The following is a 19,371-nucleotide window of genomic DNA, read 5'->3' on the forward strand; positions in this document are numbered from 1 at the left end:
AGGAAATGATACTTGACATTAGAAAAGCTTTAGCAAACGAACCACATGATCTTGTGCTACACTTAAGATTGGGTCTTGTCCATCACATCATTCTCCCAATGATGTGATCCCGTTATCAACGACATCCAATATCCATGGTCAGGAAACCACGACCATCTGTTGATCAAAGAGCTAGTCAACTAGAGGCTTACTAGGGACATATTAAGATCTATGTATTCACACATGTCTTACGGTTTCCGGTTAATACAATTATAGCATGAACAATAGACAATTATCATGAACAAGGAAATATAATAATAACAAATTTATTATTGCCTCTAGTGCATATTTCCAACACCTTTCCCCTCTTGGTTGCTGCATCAAAGCGGACACCGTTGTTTTGGTTGGTGCTCTTTTGATCTTGGGCGATCGTGCAAAATGTATTCCCATTTATCTCGTACCCTTTATAAGTCAATACTGTCGAAGATGGTCCCCTGGCCAACGAGTACAGCTCATCAGAAACAGTGTTGTCACCCCTGAGACGTGTTTGCAACCAACTGCCGAAATTCTTGATGTGTTCACATGTAATCTAGTCGTCACACTGCTCCGGGTGTTTGGAGCGCAGAATGTTCTTGTGTTCATCGACATACGGGGTCACCAAGGTAGAATTCTGTAGAACTATGTAATGTGCTTGAGACCAAGAATGCGCATCCCTACATATTATTGAGTCCCCTCCTAGCGTGCCTTTTCCAGTCAGTCTCCCGTCATACCGCGATTGAGGGAGACCAATCTTCTTAAGGTCAAGAATGAAGTCAACACAAAACCCAATGACATCCTATGTTTGATGGCCCATGGAGATGCTTCCTTCTGGCCTAGCGCGGTTATGGACATATTTCTTTAGGACTCCCATGAACCTCTCAAAGGGGAACATATTGTCTAGAAATATAGGGCCCAGAACGACAATCTCTTCGACTAGATGAACTAGGACGTGTGTCATGGTATTGGAGAAGGATGGTGGGAACACCAGCTCGAAACTGACAACACATTGTGCCACATCAGTCCTTAACCTTGGTAGGATTTCTGGATCGATCACCTTTTGAGAGATTGCATTGAGGAATGAACATAGCTTCACAATGGATAATCGAACATTTTCCGGTAGAAGCCCCCTCAATACATCCGGAAGCAGTTGCGTCATAATCACATGGCAGTCTTGAGACTTTAGGTTCTGGAACTTTTTCTCTGGCATATTTATTATTCCCTTTATATTCAACGAGAAGCCAGAAGGGACCTTCATACTGAGCAGGCATTCAAAAAGGATTTCCTTCTCTTCTTTGGTAAGAGCGTAGCTGGCAGGATCTTCATACTACTTTGGAGGCATGCCGCCTTTTTCTTGCACACGTTGCTGGTCCTCCTGTGCCTCCAGTGTATCTTTTGTCTTCCCATACACGCCCAAGAAGCCTAGCAGGTTCACACAAAGATTCTTCTCACGTGCATCACGTCGATTGAAGAGCGGACCTCTAGGTCTTTCCAGTAGGGTAGGTCCCAAAATATAGATTTCTTCTTCCACATGGGTGTGCGTCCCTCGGCGTCATTCGGAACAGATTGTCCATCGGGACCCTTTCCAAAGATTACTTGTAAATCATTGACCATAGCAAGTATGTGATCACCGGTACGGACGACGGGCTTCTTCCGGTGATATGTCTCGCCTTTGAAATGCTTGCCTTTCTTTCGACATTGATGGTTAGTCAGAAGAAATCGATGATGCCCCAGGTACACATTCTTCCTGCATTTGTCCAGGTATATACTTTCCGTGTCATCTAAATAGTGCGTGCATGCGTGGTATCCCTTGTTTGTCTGTCCTGAAAGGTTACTGAGAGCAGGCCAATCAATGATGGTTACAAACAGCAACGCATGTAGGTCAAATTCCTGTTGTTTGTGCTCATCTCACACACGTACACCATTTCCATTCCACAGCTGTAAAATTTCTTCAACTAATGGCCTTAGGTACACATCAATGTCGTTGCCGGGTTGCTTAGGGCCTTGGATGAGAACTGACATCATAATGAACTTCCGCTTCATGCACAACCAAGGAGGAAGGTTATAGATACATAGAGTCACGGGCCAGGTGATGTGATTGCTGCTCTGCTCCCCAAAAGGATTAATAACATCCGCGCTTAAACCAAACCATACGTTCCTTGTGTCACCTGCAAACTCCTCCCAGTACTTTCTCTCGATTTTTTCCACTGCGACCCATCAGCGGGTGCTCTCAACTTCCCGTCTTTCTTATGGTCCTCTCTGTGCCATCTCATCAACTTGGCATGCCCTTTGTTTTTGAACAGATGTTTCAACCGTGGTATTATAGGAGCATACCACATCACCTTGGCAGGAACCCTCTTCTTGGGGTGCTCGCCGTCAACATCACCAAGGTGATCTCGTCTGATCTTATACCGCAATGCACCGCATACAGGGCATGCGTTCAAATCCTTGTACGCATCGCGGTAGAGGATGCAGTCATTTGGGCATGCATGTATCTTCTGCACATCCAATCCTAGAGGGCATACAACCTTCTTTGCTGCGTACGTATTGTCGGGCAATTCGTTATCCTTTGGAAGCTTCTTCTTCAATATTTCAGTAGCTTCTCAAATCCTTTGTCAGATACACCATTCTCTACCTTTCACTGCAGCAATTCCAGTATGGTACCGAGCTTTGTGTTGCCATCTTCGCAATTGGGGTACAACCCTTTTTTGTGATCCTCTAACATGCAATCGAATTTCAGCTTCTCCTTTTCACTTTCGCATTGTCTCTTTGCATCAACAATGACCTGGCAAAGATCATCATCGGGCACATCGTCTGGTTCTTCTTGATCTTCAGATTCTCCCATTGCAACATCACCATATTCAGGGGGCACATAGTTGTCATCATCCTCTTCTTCTTCGTTGTCTTCCATCATAAACCCACTTTCTCCGTGCTTGGTCCAAACATTATAGTGTGGCATGAAACCCTTATAAAGCAGATGGGTGTGAAGGGTTTTTGAGTCAGAGTAAGACCTCGTATTCCCACAGCTAGGGCATGGAAAACACATAAAACCATTCTTCTTGTTTGTCTCAGCCACTGCGAGAAAATTATGCAAGCCCTCAATGTACTCAGAGGTGCGTCTGTTACTATACATCCATTGCCGGCTCATCTGCGTGCATTATATATAATTAAGTGTGTCAAAAACCATTACAAAACATCATGAATAGATAAGTGACCAAATTAATAGAAGTTCATCATCACATTAAAACCAAAGTACATACATAGTTCTCATTGAACAACATATACCTCTCCAGAGCATCTAATTAAACCATACATTCAAACTATGTGAAACATTTCAATGCAACAACAAATGTGATCATAATCACAATCAAGGTAACAATTGATCCAATGGCATAATGATACCAAGCCTCGGTATGAATGGCATATTTTCTAATCTTTCTAATCTTCAAGCGCATTGCATCCATCTTGATCTTGTGATCATCGACGACATCCGCAACATGCAACTCCAATATCATCTTCTCCTCCTCAAATTTTTTTAATTTTTCCTTCAAGTAATTGTTTTCTTCTTCAACTAAATTTAACCTCTTGACAATAGGGTCGGTTGGAATTTTCGGTTCACATACCTCCTAGATTAAAAAAATCTATGTCACTTTGGTCGGCATAATTATCATAAACAATAAATGAACTAAATAGTTATAAAAGATAATATATACCACATCCGAATTATAGACAGGACGAGGGCCGACGGAGGCGGATACCAGAATCATCGCACTATATAATAATAAACAATAATAAAAGTAAGAAAATTACACAAGTATCTATCTAAATCATACAAGGTAAGAACTTTTTTCTTTTAGAAAGAAGATAAGATTAAGAGGCTCACCACGGTTGTGCCGGCAACGAGATCGGCGCGGGCGATCGACGGCGATGAGGACGAGGACGGGACAGGATAGACCGCCAAATCTAGACAAATCTCGAGGAAAATGGAGCCTGGACAAGGAGCTTCGAGAGGAGAAAGCTTAAGTATGGCTCGGGCATTTCATCGAACACCTCCTGTGCATAGGAGATGAGTTAGAGCACCACAATGCTCTCCAACGGCTGGCCAGAAAAGCAGAGCAGTGGAGTGCTCTGCTCGTGGGCGAGGGGGTATATATAGGCATCTCATTGGTCCTTTAGTCTCGGTTCCAGCCACGAACCGGGACCAATGGTTGTCGGTCAGGAGCGATGTCCATTGGTCCTGGTTCGTGTCTGGAATCGGGACCAAAGGATCCAGACAAACCGGGACCAATGTCCCCACAAGGCCCGGCCGGCCCTCTGGCCTCACGAACCGGGACCGTTGCCACCATGGGTCCCGGTTCGTGACTGAATCAGGACTAATGGGCTGGCCCGGCCTAAACCAAAGCCCTGTTTTCTACTAATGACACAGGATTCATGCGCAAACATACCAATGAAACATGTTCGGGTTTAGGTATACGCGTGCAACATATTGTGTTCATTATAATAAGGTATAGTTCGCCATGCAAAGCTTTCGTGGGTAGATCTCTATGACTGAGTACGGACCCAGCACCGGCATGATCTTGTAGTCGTCACCGAATCCAGCATTAGAAAAGATCATTTTCCACTCACTCTCGTCCCGTTCCGCCCCATTGATGCACACTGCGAACATGTTCTGTAAGGCTTCCATCTCACTGATCTTTCTATCGCCATCTGTAGACCCTCTCACCATATCTATGATTACCACCTTCCCTCCAGCTTTCTTGACGGGGATGGCCTCCTTGCAACGTTGAAGTATTTTGACGCAATCCTCATGACCCCAGTCATGCATGATGTTCTAGAACAAATAGAATGAAACAATTTAGAAAAAAAAAAGACAATGAGCAGTTTAGCGAAAGAGGAAAACTAAAACATTGATTGCACTATAAGAAGCAACAGAGAAAAATCTTTAATGAAAAATATGGACGGTTCAGTGAATGAAATAAGATAAAGGAAACAAAAAAGGTCTTAGACTACTCGTTTCATAATGTAGTGTGTATAGATTTTTTTTCAAAAGTCAAACATTACAAACTTAAACCATATTTATAGACAAAAATATGTACATTTAAAGATACCAAATACATATCACTGGATACATCATCAGTCATATTTTCATGTTTTGTATGTTTGAATTATATGTATAAATAGTTTCCTCTATAAACTCGGTCAAAATTTATTTAGTTTGATTTTTCAGAAAATCTATATGCACTCTACTACATTATGAAATCGAAGGGAATATTTGGGACCCGCCAATTAATGGTACAACAGGATGAGACCACATCAACACTAGGTGATGTCGATGGGGTACATAGACATACATTGAGCAAGACAACATCCGTGGGTGGAATGGATTCAAACATGTCACCCGCGACGAAACGGAGATTATCATGGTCACCGGCGGCCTGGCCCACAACGTGAGGGAGGTCCAGTCCAGGCTCCAGCACGGCGCACTCGATGCGCGGGTACGCCTTGGCGATCACTCCTTGATCTTGATATTATTGTATCAGCATTTAGTTTGTTTTTGTTATGCATGTAACTTAGATGGTCTAGGAGTCGCTAGTCGTCGAAACTTTGGTTGAGCAGCGTAGAAGGCGAGATGCCGGGATGCCGTGCGACGCGGCGAGTATGGCGAGATGCCGAGGCGGCGTGAAGCCGTGGTGCTGCGTGAAGTGGCAAGGCGCGACGAAGGCTGAAGTGTGATGGGCTAAAGTATGACCAAGTAAGTCAGGTGATATGGCAAGTTTTCGGCTGTTGTGTTGATCAAGTAGCCGATGCATGCGTAGGTGATTAGCTGCATGGTAGTAGTAGGCCACGTTGAGACGTGGAATTGGTTTTAGATATGGCCGAGTCTTGGCTGCTGGAGTGATTCTAGCTAGGAGTAGGATAAGGCAGTTAGTAGTACGTGCATGTAGATAGGACTAGTTAGTGCATGAAGGACGTGCTGTTAGTGGCCGTTTATGATGGCCGGTTAGTGCCTGCGTGATGGCCGGACGTTATGGCTGGCTGTGTGCCCTTCTGTGTATATATATGTCACATTGAGCAATGAAAAAGAAGGCCGTGAGGGCTGGTGAGAAAATGTAGCCATTGTGTTAACCAAGGAGAGAGCCTCCCGGCAAAGCTAGCAGCAGGTTTCTTCCTTGGCGTGTGTGTGTGTTTCCTGTGAGTTTCTTTCATGGGTGTGTGTTTGAGAGAAAGAGTAGTCAGAGGTAGAAGAAGGAGCGGGGCTGCAAGGAGAGGCAGCGCCAACACCGCCGACGTCCACGAGCGAGCTCAGGCCGCAAAAGATGCGGCCTTTATCCAGAAGGATGACCTCAAGGAAGAGCTCGCTGTCCGCGGTTATGGCGTCATTTGTTGGGTGTAATAAGCCGCGGCGACGAGCTCACCACGTTAGGCGCATGTATGGACACGCGCCAGGTGTGCTGGGGGCGTCGGTTCCGCGGCAGAGAGTGTGTAGAGTGTGTGTGTGCGTGCAGGTGCAGCATGGGCGTGTTCATGCGGGTGTGCGTGGGTTTAGGAGCAGCTGTTGGCGAGTCGTATGGCTGATCGAGGGCGCGGCCGTTGGAGCTCGCCGTGGGGCGCGCGCATCGGAGCGTGACGCGGGCACGAGCGAAACGAGCGAGGCGCAAGCGATCAGGAGGGAGTGGAGGCGTGGGTCATGCCCAGTGCGCTCGCTCGCGTATAAAGCCACGCGAGGGCCGTTGTAACAGCTGCGGGGTTTTGTTGCTTGAGTTCGAGCTCAAGGTTGAAGGCGTTCGTGCGCCGGGAAATCCTTGCCGTGGCCCTGTTTGTCCTCCTTCTTCCCTTTCTTCTTTGTTGGTTTGAGCCACGGCAACAGAGAGAGAGGAGGGCAGCGGCGAGGGACTGGCGGTTCCAACAATTGGCATCAGAGCCACGTGAAGGTCAGGGCGCACCGGTGATGTCGATCGTCCCGTACGGCGGCGGTGCGGGCAGTCCAGTGTCGCATCCAGCGCCTGTACTCACGGGGGAGAACTACACCACCTCGGCCATCAAGGTGGAGGCCGATCTGGACGAGGATAAGCCAGCGCGGGCTTACCTGCTCCGGGCGCTCGCTGATGATCTGCTGCTGCAGGTGGCCGCGAAGAAGACCGCGGCGGAGATTTGGAGCAGCCTCAAGGCCCAGTTCGTCGGGGCCGATCGCGTCCGGGCAGCGCGGCTGGGCACATTGCGCAGCGAGTTCGAACTCCTGCGGATGGACGGCAGGGAGTCGCTGGACGCCTTCGTCGGGAAGATCAGCGGCATGGCGGCGCGCTACGCCGGGCTGGGAGCAACCCTCGACGACTCGGCGATGGTGAAGAAGCTGCTGGACTGCGTCCCGGATCGCTTGTACGCAGCGGTCCCCGGGATGGAGCAGTTCTGTGACCTCTCGACGCTGCTGTTCGAGGACGTGTTGGGACGCCTGAAGGCGTTCGACGAGCGGCTGCGTCAGCGCAGGTAGGCGGGCGGCGAGCTGCTGTACACGGCGGCACAATGGCGGGCGCGGGAGCAGCGGCGAGGTGGAGCGCGGGACGATGACGATGACGTGCGCAACGAAGCTTCGGGCCTCGGCGGCAACCGGCGGGGACGGTGCTACAAGTGCAGCGAACGCGGACATTTCAAACGCGAGTGCTCGCAACTCAAGAAGGCACCGGCGACAGAGCGAGCCCTGCTCGTGGATGACGTCGAGGACGCCGGGCTGCTCTGAGTCGCGGATTAGGGCGCGAGTGTTGGATGTAATAAGCCGCGGCGACGAGCTCACTGCGTCAGGTGCGTGTATGGGCACACGCCAGGCGTGCTGGACACGTCGGGTCCATGGCAGGGAGTGTGTGTGTGTGTGTGTGCAGGTGCAGCACGGGCGTGTACGTGTGGGTGTGCGTTGTGTGCGTGGGTTTAGGAGCAGCTGTTGGCGAGTCGTGTGGCTCATCGAGGGCGCGGCTGTTGGAGCTCGCCGTGGGGTGTGCGCGTCGGAGTGCGACGCGGGCACGAACGGAGCGAGCGGGGTGCGAGTGATCAAGAGGGAGTGGAGGCGTGGGTCATGCCCGGTGCGCTGGTTCGCTGGTTCGCGTATAAAGTCACACGAGGCGGGGTTTTGTTGCTTGAGTTCGAGCTCAAGGTTGAAGGCGTTCGTGGGTCGGAAAATCCTTGCCGTGTCCCTGTTCTTCCTCTTTCCCTTTCTTCTTCGTTGGTTCGAGCCACGGCAACAGAGAAAGGAGGGCAGCGGCGAGGGACTGACGGTTCCCACATCGTTCAGGACGCGGTTGAAGTTGAACCCGGCGTCTTTGCTCGCCATCTCCTGCTGGGAGCACAGACGGTGGCGCTGAAGATGCCCGACTCGCTGAGCAGCTCCAAGACGTGCCGGAGGTCGGCGACCCTGGCCGGGTGCACCTTCGTGTCGGCTGCGATGTCGGCCAGGGTGGCGGTGCCGCCGCGGCGGTGGATGGCGTCGGTGATGCCGAGGTCCACGGCGCACTTGAGCGACATGGACTTGACGTAGCCGAGCACGTGGTTCTGGAGCTCCGCAAGAGCTACGAGCAACTCCTGCGGGCTCACTTCCGCCAAGAGCTTAAGCGCCATCTTGCCACCTTGCTAGAGCTTAAGCTAGCTACCCAACTTCACTGCAAGTAAATTGAAAGCTACTAGCTTTGATAGATGTACTTATGTGTGTGTAATCCCTAGCTCTTCCTACCAACGGCTTGTATACACAAACAACCGTGTCTTCTCTCTCTAACAGCAGATTTTGATTATCCAATATAGCTAGATAATTACAGATATAATCAAAAGCTCGAGCTATACTCCATCATTTAATCAGGTCAAACAAATTGATGAACTGAGTCGCATGAGTAAGGTGGACACAATAATTATCGTCTTGCTGATACGCATGGCTAACTAGCTAGAGCGATCACCAGTTGTTCATGTGTGACTCACCCTTTGATGAGGTTAAGGAGCGAGTCTTATGATCATCTGTTGGTCCATTTATAGATTTATACTATACGAGATGTGCCGCGTGCATATTGCCGCGACATTTTGGGAGCATCATTGATCCATTTCTCTTCCATGATTGACCATTACCTCCCACATGTCTACTAAAAAAGACGACCAAGTAATCAATCCATCAAAATACTACCGCTCCCTATTCAAAGAAGGGAGACCATGATCTTCGACTTAAAGTGTGTGACCGATGACTAGTTCACCATGATGTGGTGAGGGGACAATAGCGATTGCTGGGCAAGAAGAGGAACTCGCAGACGTAAATACACAAGGAGCAACTTGTACTAGGAGTGCTTGAGTGTTATGCATCGACGCACTCAGGGCCTTTGATTTGTAGGATTCTCAAAACGCGAGAATAGGAAAACGCAGCAATAGAGTGGCATGTCCTCTTGTATCCTATATGATTACAAAAATATATGAATTTGGCCGGAAGAGTGTTTAATAGCACATGAAAAATGGAGGAATTCTTCCAAAAAGTTTGAGTGGATGAAAATTTTCATCCAAAATGAAGCACAAATGAATCCTCCTTGAAATTGCACAAATGAATCCTATGAAAAAATTCCTAAAGATTCCAATCCTGCAAATCAAACGGCCACCATAGGAAAAAAAAATATAAGGGTTCGAATCCTCTAAAAATCCTATGGATTTCCTTTGAGTCAATAGAGCCCTAAGTGTGTGTTTGGATCTTGGGCTAGAACGATACTAGCCACATTAGACAAAGTCAGACGTTTAGTACCTCGTGAAAATCTGGCTCTGTTAGGCAATATAGTCAATACCTGACTCTAGAACCCTAATCCAAGGAGAAGAGTAGGTTGGCTCTCTAGCATGGGAAAGAGAATGAAAGTGTCCTCCAACTGCCTACACCTCGCGTGCTCATGGAGAGTACTAACCGAGCAACATGTCATGCTTTTATAGGAAATGCCCAAACGAGCAAGATAGATAAGCTACACATCCAAACGCAACCTAATTAATCACCGACAGAGATCAACCCACCCCATACAAAAACAAGCCGTCAAGGCAATGGCTATCCTGAATTTGACCGTTTATTGCTAAGAACAAATCAATGCAAGTACTAATTAAAGTGGCAATCGACGCTAAGAAGAACTATATAAGACACAACATTCATGACAAGTCAGAAAAACCTGTCTCAGGCAAGTCAAACACAAACCATTTTTTAAATGGAAAATAAAATGTGTAAACGTCCGCGCAAGGGGGCTGGAGCAGGACGTGTTCCTAGGCTGTCAATATGTACGAGTTTGCACTATAGCAATCCAATCAATTTATATGCAAAAAACAAATGACCACATATGAGGTAAAGTGAAATTGCAAGGTGGGGCAGATGAAACTGATGTCATCAACTTATTAAAACTTGATTTAGAGAGTGAAAAAAATAAACCTTATCAATTTTAACTGTTGGCTTTGTGGAACGACAGCTTCGATAGTGAGTATGGATTATCGGGAAAAAATCACTATAAACTTTTCACCCTGTGTTTTATGAAGTTGCCACCGGTATTGGTATCAAAAGTTACCAATACAATGTCAACGCCATAATAACGGTGTGGCAACTTTTTTAGGTCTGACTTTTCCAGGGCGATAAGTTACCATTGTGTCTGACGGGCCTTCCTCCATCTACAACTACGATGGATGGGCTCCATGGCCCTCCTTCTGCCTTTTGTACATGCTATGTGTCATGTTCGGATGATGAAGTGTTGTGCTATCTTGTACTCTATGCATAGCTATACTTTGTGATAGTGGTGGCCATATGGATTTGTGGAAGTACTTGTGCATTTCTGCTATCAGTTAAATCTACTTATGGTGGTCATATGAACAAGCGGTAAATAGGGGTGATCATATGGATGCACTTGCATATTGATGCCGTTGATTTATTTGGTTGTGAGTGTTGTAGACCAGTGTGTCTTGACTTGGTTGTAAGTGCAGATTCATCATGCATTATGCAGTATATAAGGGTCATTATGAATCTAAGATGCCTCGCTAACAATTCTTCTATCCCTTCTCCCTCGGAAAGACCTTCAATGCTGTGCTTTTGTGCTACTGGGAGTAAATCAAATATATAGTTTATTTTATGCAAACATGGATATATTTCCCCTTGAAACTATCACTTTTAGTGTACTACAACTATCACTTTTAGTGTACTACAGAAAACACTTTTTTGAAAGAAACTTTTGTGTGGCGCAACTAAAATGTAGTGGCGGTGATGCTCTTTGACTTTAGTGGCACTTCACAAATAAATCTTATCCACGCCTCCAGTTTGTACTAGATCTATGCTCATGCCTTTTGGACCATAATTTGGTAGGATAGTTATATCTGTCTATCCACCCTCCAGATACATTCTTTTGAATTACCCGTATTTTGAAAATATGTATGTCATATTGATTGCCTTAATCTATGTGTTCCATGGGGGTTTACATTTTAGTATCATTTCATAAAATAGAAGTAAGTGGCATTTCAATTGCCCGGTTGGAGTAAGGACCAATGGCATTCGTCACTGCTACTTGCCTTGGCGGTTAACATGAAAAGTTGAACATATATCATGGAGGGTGTAACACCAGACTTGAATGGTTTATTCCCAACCCCCTCTCTAAGGTATAATCTTTTCAACATGAATACATTTTGTGTAGTCTGGCTGGCTAGCATGAGATTGGCATCTTGTGGCACCGTCGTGTCCGGTCCCACATGAAGAGGCGGATACATCGAATCTACTATACACGAAGGCGTGGACGTAACCAAAAAAAATGTTCTTTACTTGAACTTATAGATGTTGGTTATGATCTTATTATGTGTAAGATGGGAATGTTGAACTTATAGATGTTAACTATGGATTTATGAGTTTCAAGTCTTATTATATTTAGATGAGAATGCTAAATATTATGACTTTGTTGTGAATGGGAACATATATGTGCAATGTGGTTATATGGATGCATATATACTTATATGTGTGCAATGTACTATCTCGGTATCTATGGCTGCTAAGAAGCGTAGTCGTATGGGTTGCATTGCTAGCAGGGTGTGTGCATTTGCAGCCACTTCTAGGAGTTGCAGCCATAGCTACTAAATTTTGGAACATAAGCTACTAACCATTATAATTGAAATAGCCCGCCATTGGTTATTCATAACCACTGGCAGTCCAAGTAACCACATCCATCAGCAGTCATACACCTCCACTGATGAGTATATCCTACCCGTCAGTGGAGACAAACCCTCCTATGACATTTGCTTATGGATAGGTAGGATACCCGTGAGTGGAGTCAATAGAGGGTCAATCTGTAGTGGTATGTCTGGTAGCTCATACGATCTAGACATTGAATCACATGATAGTACTAGAACCCTAACTGATCAATTCACCCTACTACAACCATCACCCCCCCCCCCTCCTAAAAATATCTCTCTCACACACTTCCGCGGTTTTTCTAAGTTCCCACTTTTCTCTCTCCTTTCATCTCCCATTCCCCTGTGTGTGTGTTTGTTACAAAAAAGGGTTTTCCCCCGCTTTGTATTACAAAGCAACCAACTGATACAGCCAACGATAGGTGCTGGGGCGGAAGCAGCACAGACACGCCCAAAAGAAACGAGAGAGAAAATATAAAAGAAACCAATGCCGACAACGACGGATCGACAAAAACACGAAGAAGCCCCGCGACCACTGCGCCCACCGGAGATCTCCCACCAAGCTCCTAGACTCCGAAGCGCCGGTACCAATCAACACCTCCAAGAAGGGACGCGACGATGCCGAAGGTGCTGCAAAGGGTTTCCCCCGGTACGCGACGAGGAGAGAAGAAGGGTAGCCCCCGACGACCTTTAGGAAGGTCCGGCAGCACCCTCAGGCGCCACCGCGTCGGTGTCGGCCAGGCCGACAGGGATTTCTCCCATCCCAACCTTCACCTCAGGCGCTCCGAAGCCCGCCACTGAAACCGACAACCATCATGCGCCACGCTGGTCTTGAAGCTTCTCACGCCGTCTCACCACGGCACCACGAAGAGAGGTCTGCATACCGAAGAAGAGGAGCCGGGACAGAGGCAGTAGCATTGTCAGCACGCGGGAGGGCTCAACCTCCACCATCAACGACGGTAGCCGACCGGACGCAATAGCAGGAGCACACCAGGCCCGTGGGCCCACAGGCCCGGCCGGGCCACCCAAGGCCCGTAAAGCTCCCGCCTTCGCGCTGCAGCAAGCACGCCGACGGTGATGCCGCCCCTCGTTCAAGCTGCTCCACGTCCACAACATGCAGAAGACAACAAAGCCACGCCGGTAGCCGACCCGCTAGGACCCAGATGGGACCCGCAGGGCTCAGATCTGGGCCGGGGGCGCGCCGCCGGCCACCCCGCGCAACCAAGCTGCCCCACCACCAAGGAGCAATGCCTCCCTCACGTCTGCCGCCGGCCACCGCCGCCGCCCCCCGCCCCGGGCAGGGAGGACGCACGCGCGGGGAGAGAAGATCCCGCCGCCGCCGACACCACCCGGGCCAGAGCCAGGGGCACCCGCCGGCGGCGGCAGGGAGGGACGACACGAGGTGGAGGAAGAGGGAGCAGGCGCGCTGGCCGCCCCGGCCGCCTCCCGGGGAGGCAGCACGAGGGTGGAAAGGGGGGAAGGGAAGAGTGGGGGAGGGGGACCCGGATCTGGCCGCGCGTTGACTGGGCTCGCCGGATCCGGCCGGGATCGTGCGGGGGAGGTGGTGGCGGCGACGAGGGTTAGGAGCGTGGGAGGAGAGCTGGTCGCTTCCTTAGTTTTCAATAATCGACTGAGACTTCAGATGATGTTTGTGTGTTCAACATGACCTTCCCAACATGATTATGATCAATATATGTTCTTGACATGTTCTTGTTATTTATGGTTTGAATCTCTAGTCTATATTTGGCATCTTAATTGTTTCATAAATTTGTACATGTATATTGTGTGCATGTTCCGATTCTAACCTTGGCAAGGTTCTGAGGAGAGGACATCATAAGAAGTAGTGTCCTACAAACCCTTGCACATATGGCCTATCAACTTTCAATAAGAATATAGAGTTAGTACATAGGTAGGGGTTATGCTTGCACTATGTGGATGCTCTCTGCTTGAAGATAGCGATGTCATTTGTCCGCAATCCTGACCCGCGAGTCCAATCCATGACCTTCAACTTTAGGGTTTATTACCTATTCATCTACTGAACCAATTAGAAGATTCCATGTGTAGATATTTCCTCAACGATAGTTGATACAATTCTAGGACGGATATTAACGGTAGAAGGGATATTCACGCTTTGCTATTGTACAATGCTAGATCACCGACGATACCATGTATGTCTTGTTGGGGATCGTAGCAGAAAATCAAAATTTTCTACGCATCACCAAGATCAATCTATGGAGTAATCTAGAAACGAGGGGAAGGAGAGTGCATCTACATACCCTTGTAGATCGCTAAGCGGAAGCGTTCAAGTGAACGGGGTCGATGGAGTCGTACTCGTCATGATCCAAATCACCGATGATCCTAGTGCCGAACGGACGGCACCTCCGCGTTCAACACACGTACAGCCCAGTGACGTCTCCTACGCCTTGATCCAGCAAGGGGAGAAGGAGAGGTTCGGGAAGACTCCATCCAGCAGCAGCACGACGGCGTGGTGGTGGTGGAGGAGCGCGGGACTCCAGCAGGGCTTCGCCAAGCACTACGAGAGACGAGCAGGGAGAGGGGTAGGGCTGCGCCAACAGGGGAGGAACTTCATGTGTTGGGCTGCCCCTTTGCCTCCACTATATATAGGGGGAGAGGGAGGGCTGCGCCCCCACCTAGGGTTTCCACCCTAGGGGTGGCAGCAGCCCCAGTCCCCATCTAGGGTGGCGGCCAAGTGGAGGGGGAGAGGGAGGCGCACCAGGCATGGGCCTTAGGGCCCATCTGCCCTTAGGGTTTGCCCCCTCTTCCCTTTAGGCGCATGGGCCTTGGTGGGGAGGCGCCCCAGCCCACTTAGGGGCTGGTCCCTTCTCACACTTGGCCCATGTATGCCTCCGGGGCTGGTGGCCCCTCCCGGTGGACCCCCGGACCCCTCCGGTGGTCCCGGTACACTACCGGTGATGCCCGGAACACTTCTGGTGGCCAAAACCATACTTCCTATATATCAATCTTTACCTCCGGACCATTCCGGAACTCCTCGTGACGTCCAGGATCTCATCCGGGACTCCGAACAACATTCAGTAACCGCGTACATACTTTCCCTATAACCCTAGCGTCATCGAACCTTAAGTGTGTAGACCCTACGGGCTCGGGAGTCATGCAAACATGGCCGAGACAACTCTCCGGTCAATAACCAACAGCGGGATCTGGATACCCATGTTGGCTCCCACATGCTCCATGATGATCTCATCGGATGAACTATGATGTCGAGGATTCAATCAATCCCGTATACAATTCCCTTTGTCCAGCGGTATTGTACTTGCCCGAGATTCGATCGTCGGTATCCCGATACCTTGTTCAATCTCGTTACCGGCAAGTCTCTTTACTCGTTCCGTAACACATCATCCCGTGATCAACTCCTTGATCACATTGTGCACATTATGATGATGTCTTACCGAGTGGGCCCAGAGATACCTCTCCATTTACACGGAGTGACAAATCCCAGTCTCGACTCGCGCCAACCCAACAGACACTTTCGGAGATACCTGTAGTGAACCTTTATAGCCACCCAGTTACGTTGTGACGTTTGGCACACCCAAAGCACTCCTACGGTATCCGGGAGTTGCACAATCTCATGGTCTAAGGAAATGATACTTGACATTAGAAAAGCTTTAGCATACGAACTACACGATCTTTGTGCTAGGCTTAGGATTGGGTCTTGTCCATCACATCATTCTCCTAATGATGTGATCCCGTTATCAACGACATCCAATGTCCATGGTCAGGAAACTGTAACCATCTATTGATCAACGAGCTAGTCAACTAGAGGCTTACTAGGGACATGGTGTTGTCTATGTATCCACACATGTATCTGAGTTTCCTATCAATACAATTCTAGCATGGATAATAAACGATTATCATGAACAATGAAATATATAATAATAACTAATTTATTATTGCCTCTAGGGCATATTTCCAATAGTCTCCCACTTGCACTAGAGTCAATAATCTAGTTCACATCACCATGTGATTAACACTCACGGGTCACATCGCCATGTGACCAACATCCGAAGAGTTTACTAGAGTCACTAATCTAGTTCACATCACTATGTGATTAATACTCAATGAGTTCTGGGTTTGATCATGTTATGCTTGTGAGAGAGGTTGTAGTCAACGGGTCTTGCCATATTTAGATCCCTATGTACTTCGCAAAACTTTATGTCATATCGTAGATGCTGCTACCACGTTCCACTTGGAGCTATTCCAAATTGTTGCTCCATTATACGTATCCGGTATCTCTACTCAGAGTTATCCGGATAGGTGTTAAGCTTGCATCGACGTAACTCTTTATGTCGAACTCTTTATCACCTCCATAACCGAGAAACATTTCCTTATTCCTCTAAGGATAATTTTGACTGCTATCTGGTGATCCACTCCTAGATCACCTTTGTACCCTCTTGCCAGACATGTGGCAAGGCACACAATAGGTGTGGTACTTCAGCATGGCATACCGTATAGAGCCTATGACAAGAGCATAGGGGACGACCTTCGTCCTTCCTCTTTCTTCTGCCGTGGTCAATCTTCGAGTCTTACTCAACCTCACACCTTAGAACTCAGGTAAGAACCCCTTCTTTGACTGATCTATTTTGAACTCCTTCAAAAACATGTCAAGATGTGCGTTCTTTGAAAGTATCATCAGACGTCTTGATCTATTTCTATAGATCTTGATGCCCAATATGTAAGCAGCTTTATCCAGGTCTTCCTTTGAAAATCACTCTTCAAACAACCGTTTATGCTTTCCAGAAATTCTACATTATTTCGGATCAACAATATGTCATCCACATATACTTATCAGAAATGTTGTAGTGCTCCCACTCACTTTCTTGTAAATACAAGTTTCTAGCAAACATTGTATAAACCTAAAAGCTTTGATCACTCCATCAAAACATATATTCTGATTCCGAGATGCTTGCTCTAGTCCATAGAAGGATTGCTGGAGCCAGCATACCTTTTAGCATCCTTAGGATCGACAAAATCTTTTATTGTATCACATACAACTTTTCTTACGAAAACCTGGTAAGAAAACTTGTTTTGACATCCATCTGTAAGATTTCATAATAGAAAAATACAGCTAATGCTAACATGATTCCGACGGACTTAAGTATCGCTACGGGTGAGAAATTCTCATCATAGTCAACTCCTTGAACTTGTGAAAAGACTCTTTCCCACAAGTCGAGCTTCATAGACGGTAACATTACCGCCCACGTCCGTCTTCTTCTTAAAGATCCATTTATCTCTATGGCTTGCCGATCATCGGGCAAGTCCACCAAAGTCCATACTTTGTTCTGATATATGGATCCTATCTCGGATTTCATGGCTTCTAACCATTTGTCGGAATACGGGCCCACCATCGCTTCTCCATAGCTCGTAGGTTCATTGTTGCCTAACAACATGATATCTAAGACAGGATTACCGTACCACTTAGGAGTAGTACATATCCTTGTCGACCTATGAGGTTCGATAGCAACTTGATCCGAAGCTTCATGATCACTATCATTAACTTCCTATTCAGCAGATGTAGGCGCCACAGAAAACATCTTTCTGTGTTGCATCACTCTCTGGTTGAATTAAAGTTCGACAACCTCATCAAGTTCTATCTTCCTCCCACTCAATTCTTTCGAAGAAACTCCTTCTCGAGAAAGGACCCGTTCTTAGCGACAAACAATTTGCCCTCGGATCTGAGATAGAAGGTGTATACAACTGTCACCTTTGGGTATCCTATGAAGATGTGTTTGTCCGCTTTGGGTTCGAGCTTCTCCGGCTGAAGCCCTAAGCATCGCATCCCCAAACATTAAGAAACAACAACTTTGGTTTCTTGCCAAACCAATGTTCATATGACGTTGTCTCAACGGATTTAGATGGTGTCCTATCTAAAGTGAATGCAGTTGTCTCTAACGCATAACCTCAAAATGAAAATGGTAGATTGGTAAGAGACATCATAGATCGCACCATATCTCATAGGGTTCGATTACGACGTCCGGACATACCATTACCTTGTGGTGTTCCAGGTGGCTTCAACTGTGAAACAATTCCACAATGTCTTAAGTGATTGACAAACTCATAACTCAGAAAATCCCCTTTTGATCAGATCATAGGAGCATGATCTTATTGTTATGATGATTCTTAACTTCACTCTGAAATCGCTTGAACTTTTCAAACGTTTCAGACTTGTGCTTCATTAAGTAAATATACCTATATCTACTCAAATCGTCAGTGAAGATGAGAAAATAGCGATATCCACCGCATGCTCCAATTCTCATTGGATCACACACATCTGCATGTATGATTTCCAACAAGTCACTTGCCCGTTTCATTGTACCTGAAAACGGGGTCTTAGTCATCCTGCCCATGAGGCATGGCTCGCATGTGTTAAGCAATTCAAAATCAAGTGACTCCAAACATCCATCGATATGGAGTTTCTTCATGCATCTTACGCCAATATGACCTAAGCGGCAGTGCCATAAGAAAGTGGTACTATCATTATTAACTCTACATCTTTTGGTGTGAACATGTGTATCACCACGACCGAGATTCAATGAACCATTCACATAGGGTGCATGACCATGAAAGGTATCATTCATGTAAACAGAATAACCATTATTCTCTAACTTAAATGAATGACCGTATTGCAATGAACATGATCTAATCATATTCATGCTCAACGTAGACACCTGATAACATTTATCTAGGTTCAATACTAATCCCGAAGGCAGATGGAGTGTGCGATGGTGATCTCATCAACTTTGGAAACACTTCCAACACACATCGTCACCTCGCCCTCAGCCAGTCTCCATTTAGTCCGTAGCTTTTGCTTCAAGTCACCAATAATAGTAATGAACCAGTATCCAATACCCAGGTGCTACCGGGAGTACTAGCGAGGTACATATTAATAACATGTATATACTTTGAAGTTGCCAGCCTTCTTATCTACCATGCATTTGGGGTAATTCCGCTACCAGTGACCGTTCCCTTTACAATAGAAGCACTTAGTCTCGGGTTTGGGTTCAACCTTGGGTTCCTTCACTAGAGCGGCAACTGGTTTGCCATCCATGAAGTTTCCCTTCTAGTCCTTGCCCTTCTTGAAACCAGTGGTCTTGTTAAACCATCAACACTTGATGCTCCTTCTTGATTTCTACCTTTTGCGGTCTCAAGCACCGCGAACAGCTCTGGGATCAACTC

At 47.2% G+C, this 19,371-nt stretch overlaps 1 protein-coding gene across 1 annotated transcript; it reads right to left on the reverse strand.

The window, feature by feature from the left end:
* Positions 1-4,510: 4,510 nt before the first annotated feature.
* On the reverse strand, positions 4,511-8,619 carry LOC125507591 (5-pentadecatrienyl resorcinol O-methyltransferase-like). The gene is made up of 5 exons (XM_048672130.1): positions 8,316-8,619; positions 7,030-7,803; positions 6,277-6,426; positions 5,367-5,527; positions 4,511-4,846 (listed from the first exon to the last, which is right to left on the reverse strand). Exons 1-5 carry the CDS (start codon positions 8,617-8,619, stop codon positions 4,511-4,513), a joined length of 1,725 nt encoding a protein of 574 aa, XP_048528087.1.
* Positions 8,620-19,371: the final 10,752 nt, after the last annotated feature.

Source organism: Triticum urartu, chromosome 5 (genome assembly GCF_003073215.2).
Source record: "Triticum urartu cultivar G1812 chromosome 5, Tu2.1, whole genome shotgun sequence".
NCBI classification, from domain to species: domain Eukaryota; kingdom Viridiplantae; phylum Streptophyta; class Magnoliopsida; order Poales; family Poaceae; genus Triticum; species Triticum urartu.

Coding starts and splice junctions, on each gene's coding strand:
- LOC125507591 (XM_048672130.1), bottom strand. CDS start 8,619: ATGGCGCTTAAGCTCTTGGCGGAAGTGAGCCCGCAGGAGTTGCTCGTA. Junction 7,804..8,315: donor ATGGCGAGCAAAGACGCCGG/GTTCAACTTCAA, acceptor CACCTGACGCAG/TGAGCTCGTCGCCGCGGCTT. Junction 4,847..5,366: donor CGGATGTTGTCTTGCTCAAT/GTATGTCTATGT, acceptor TATTTGTTCTAG/AACATCATGCATGACTGGGG.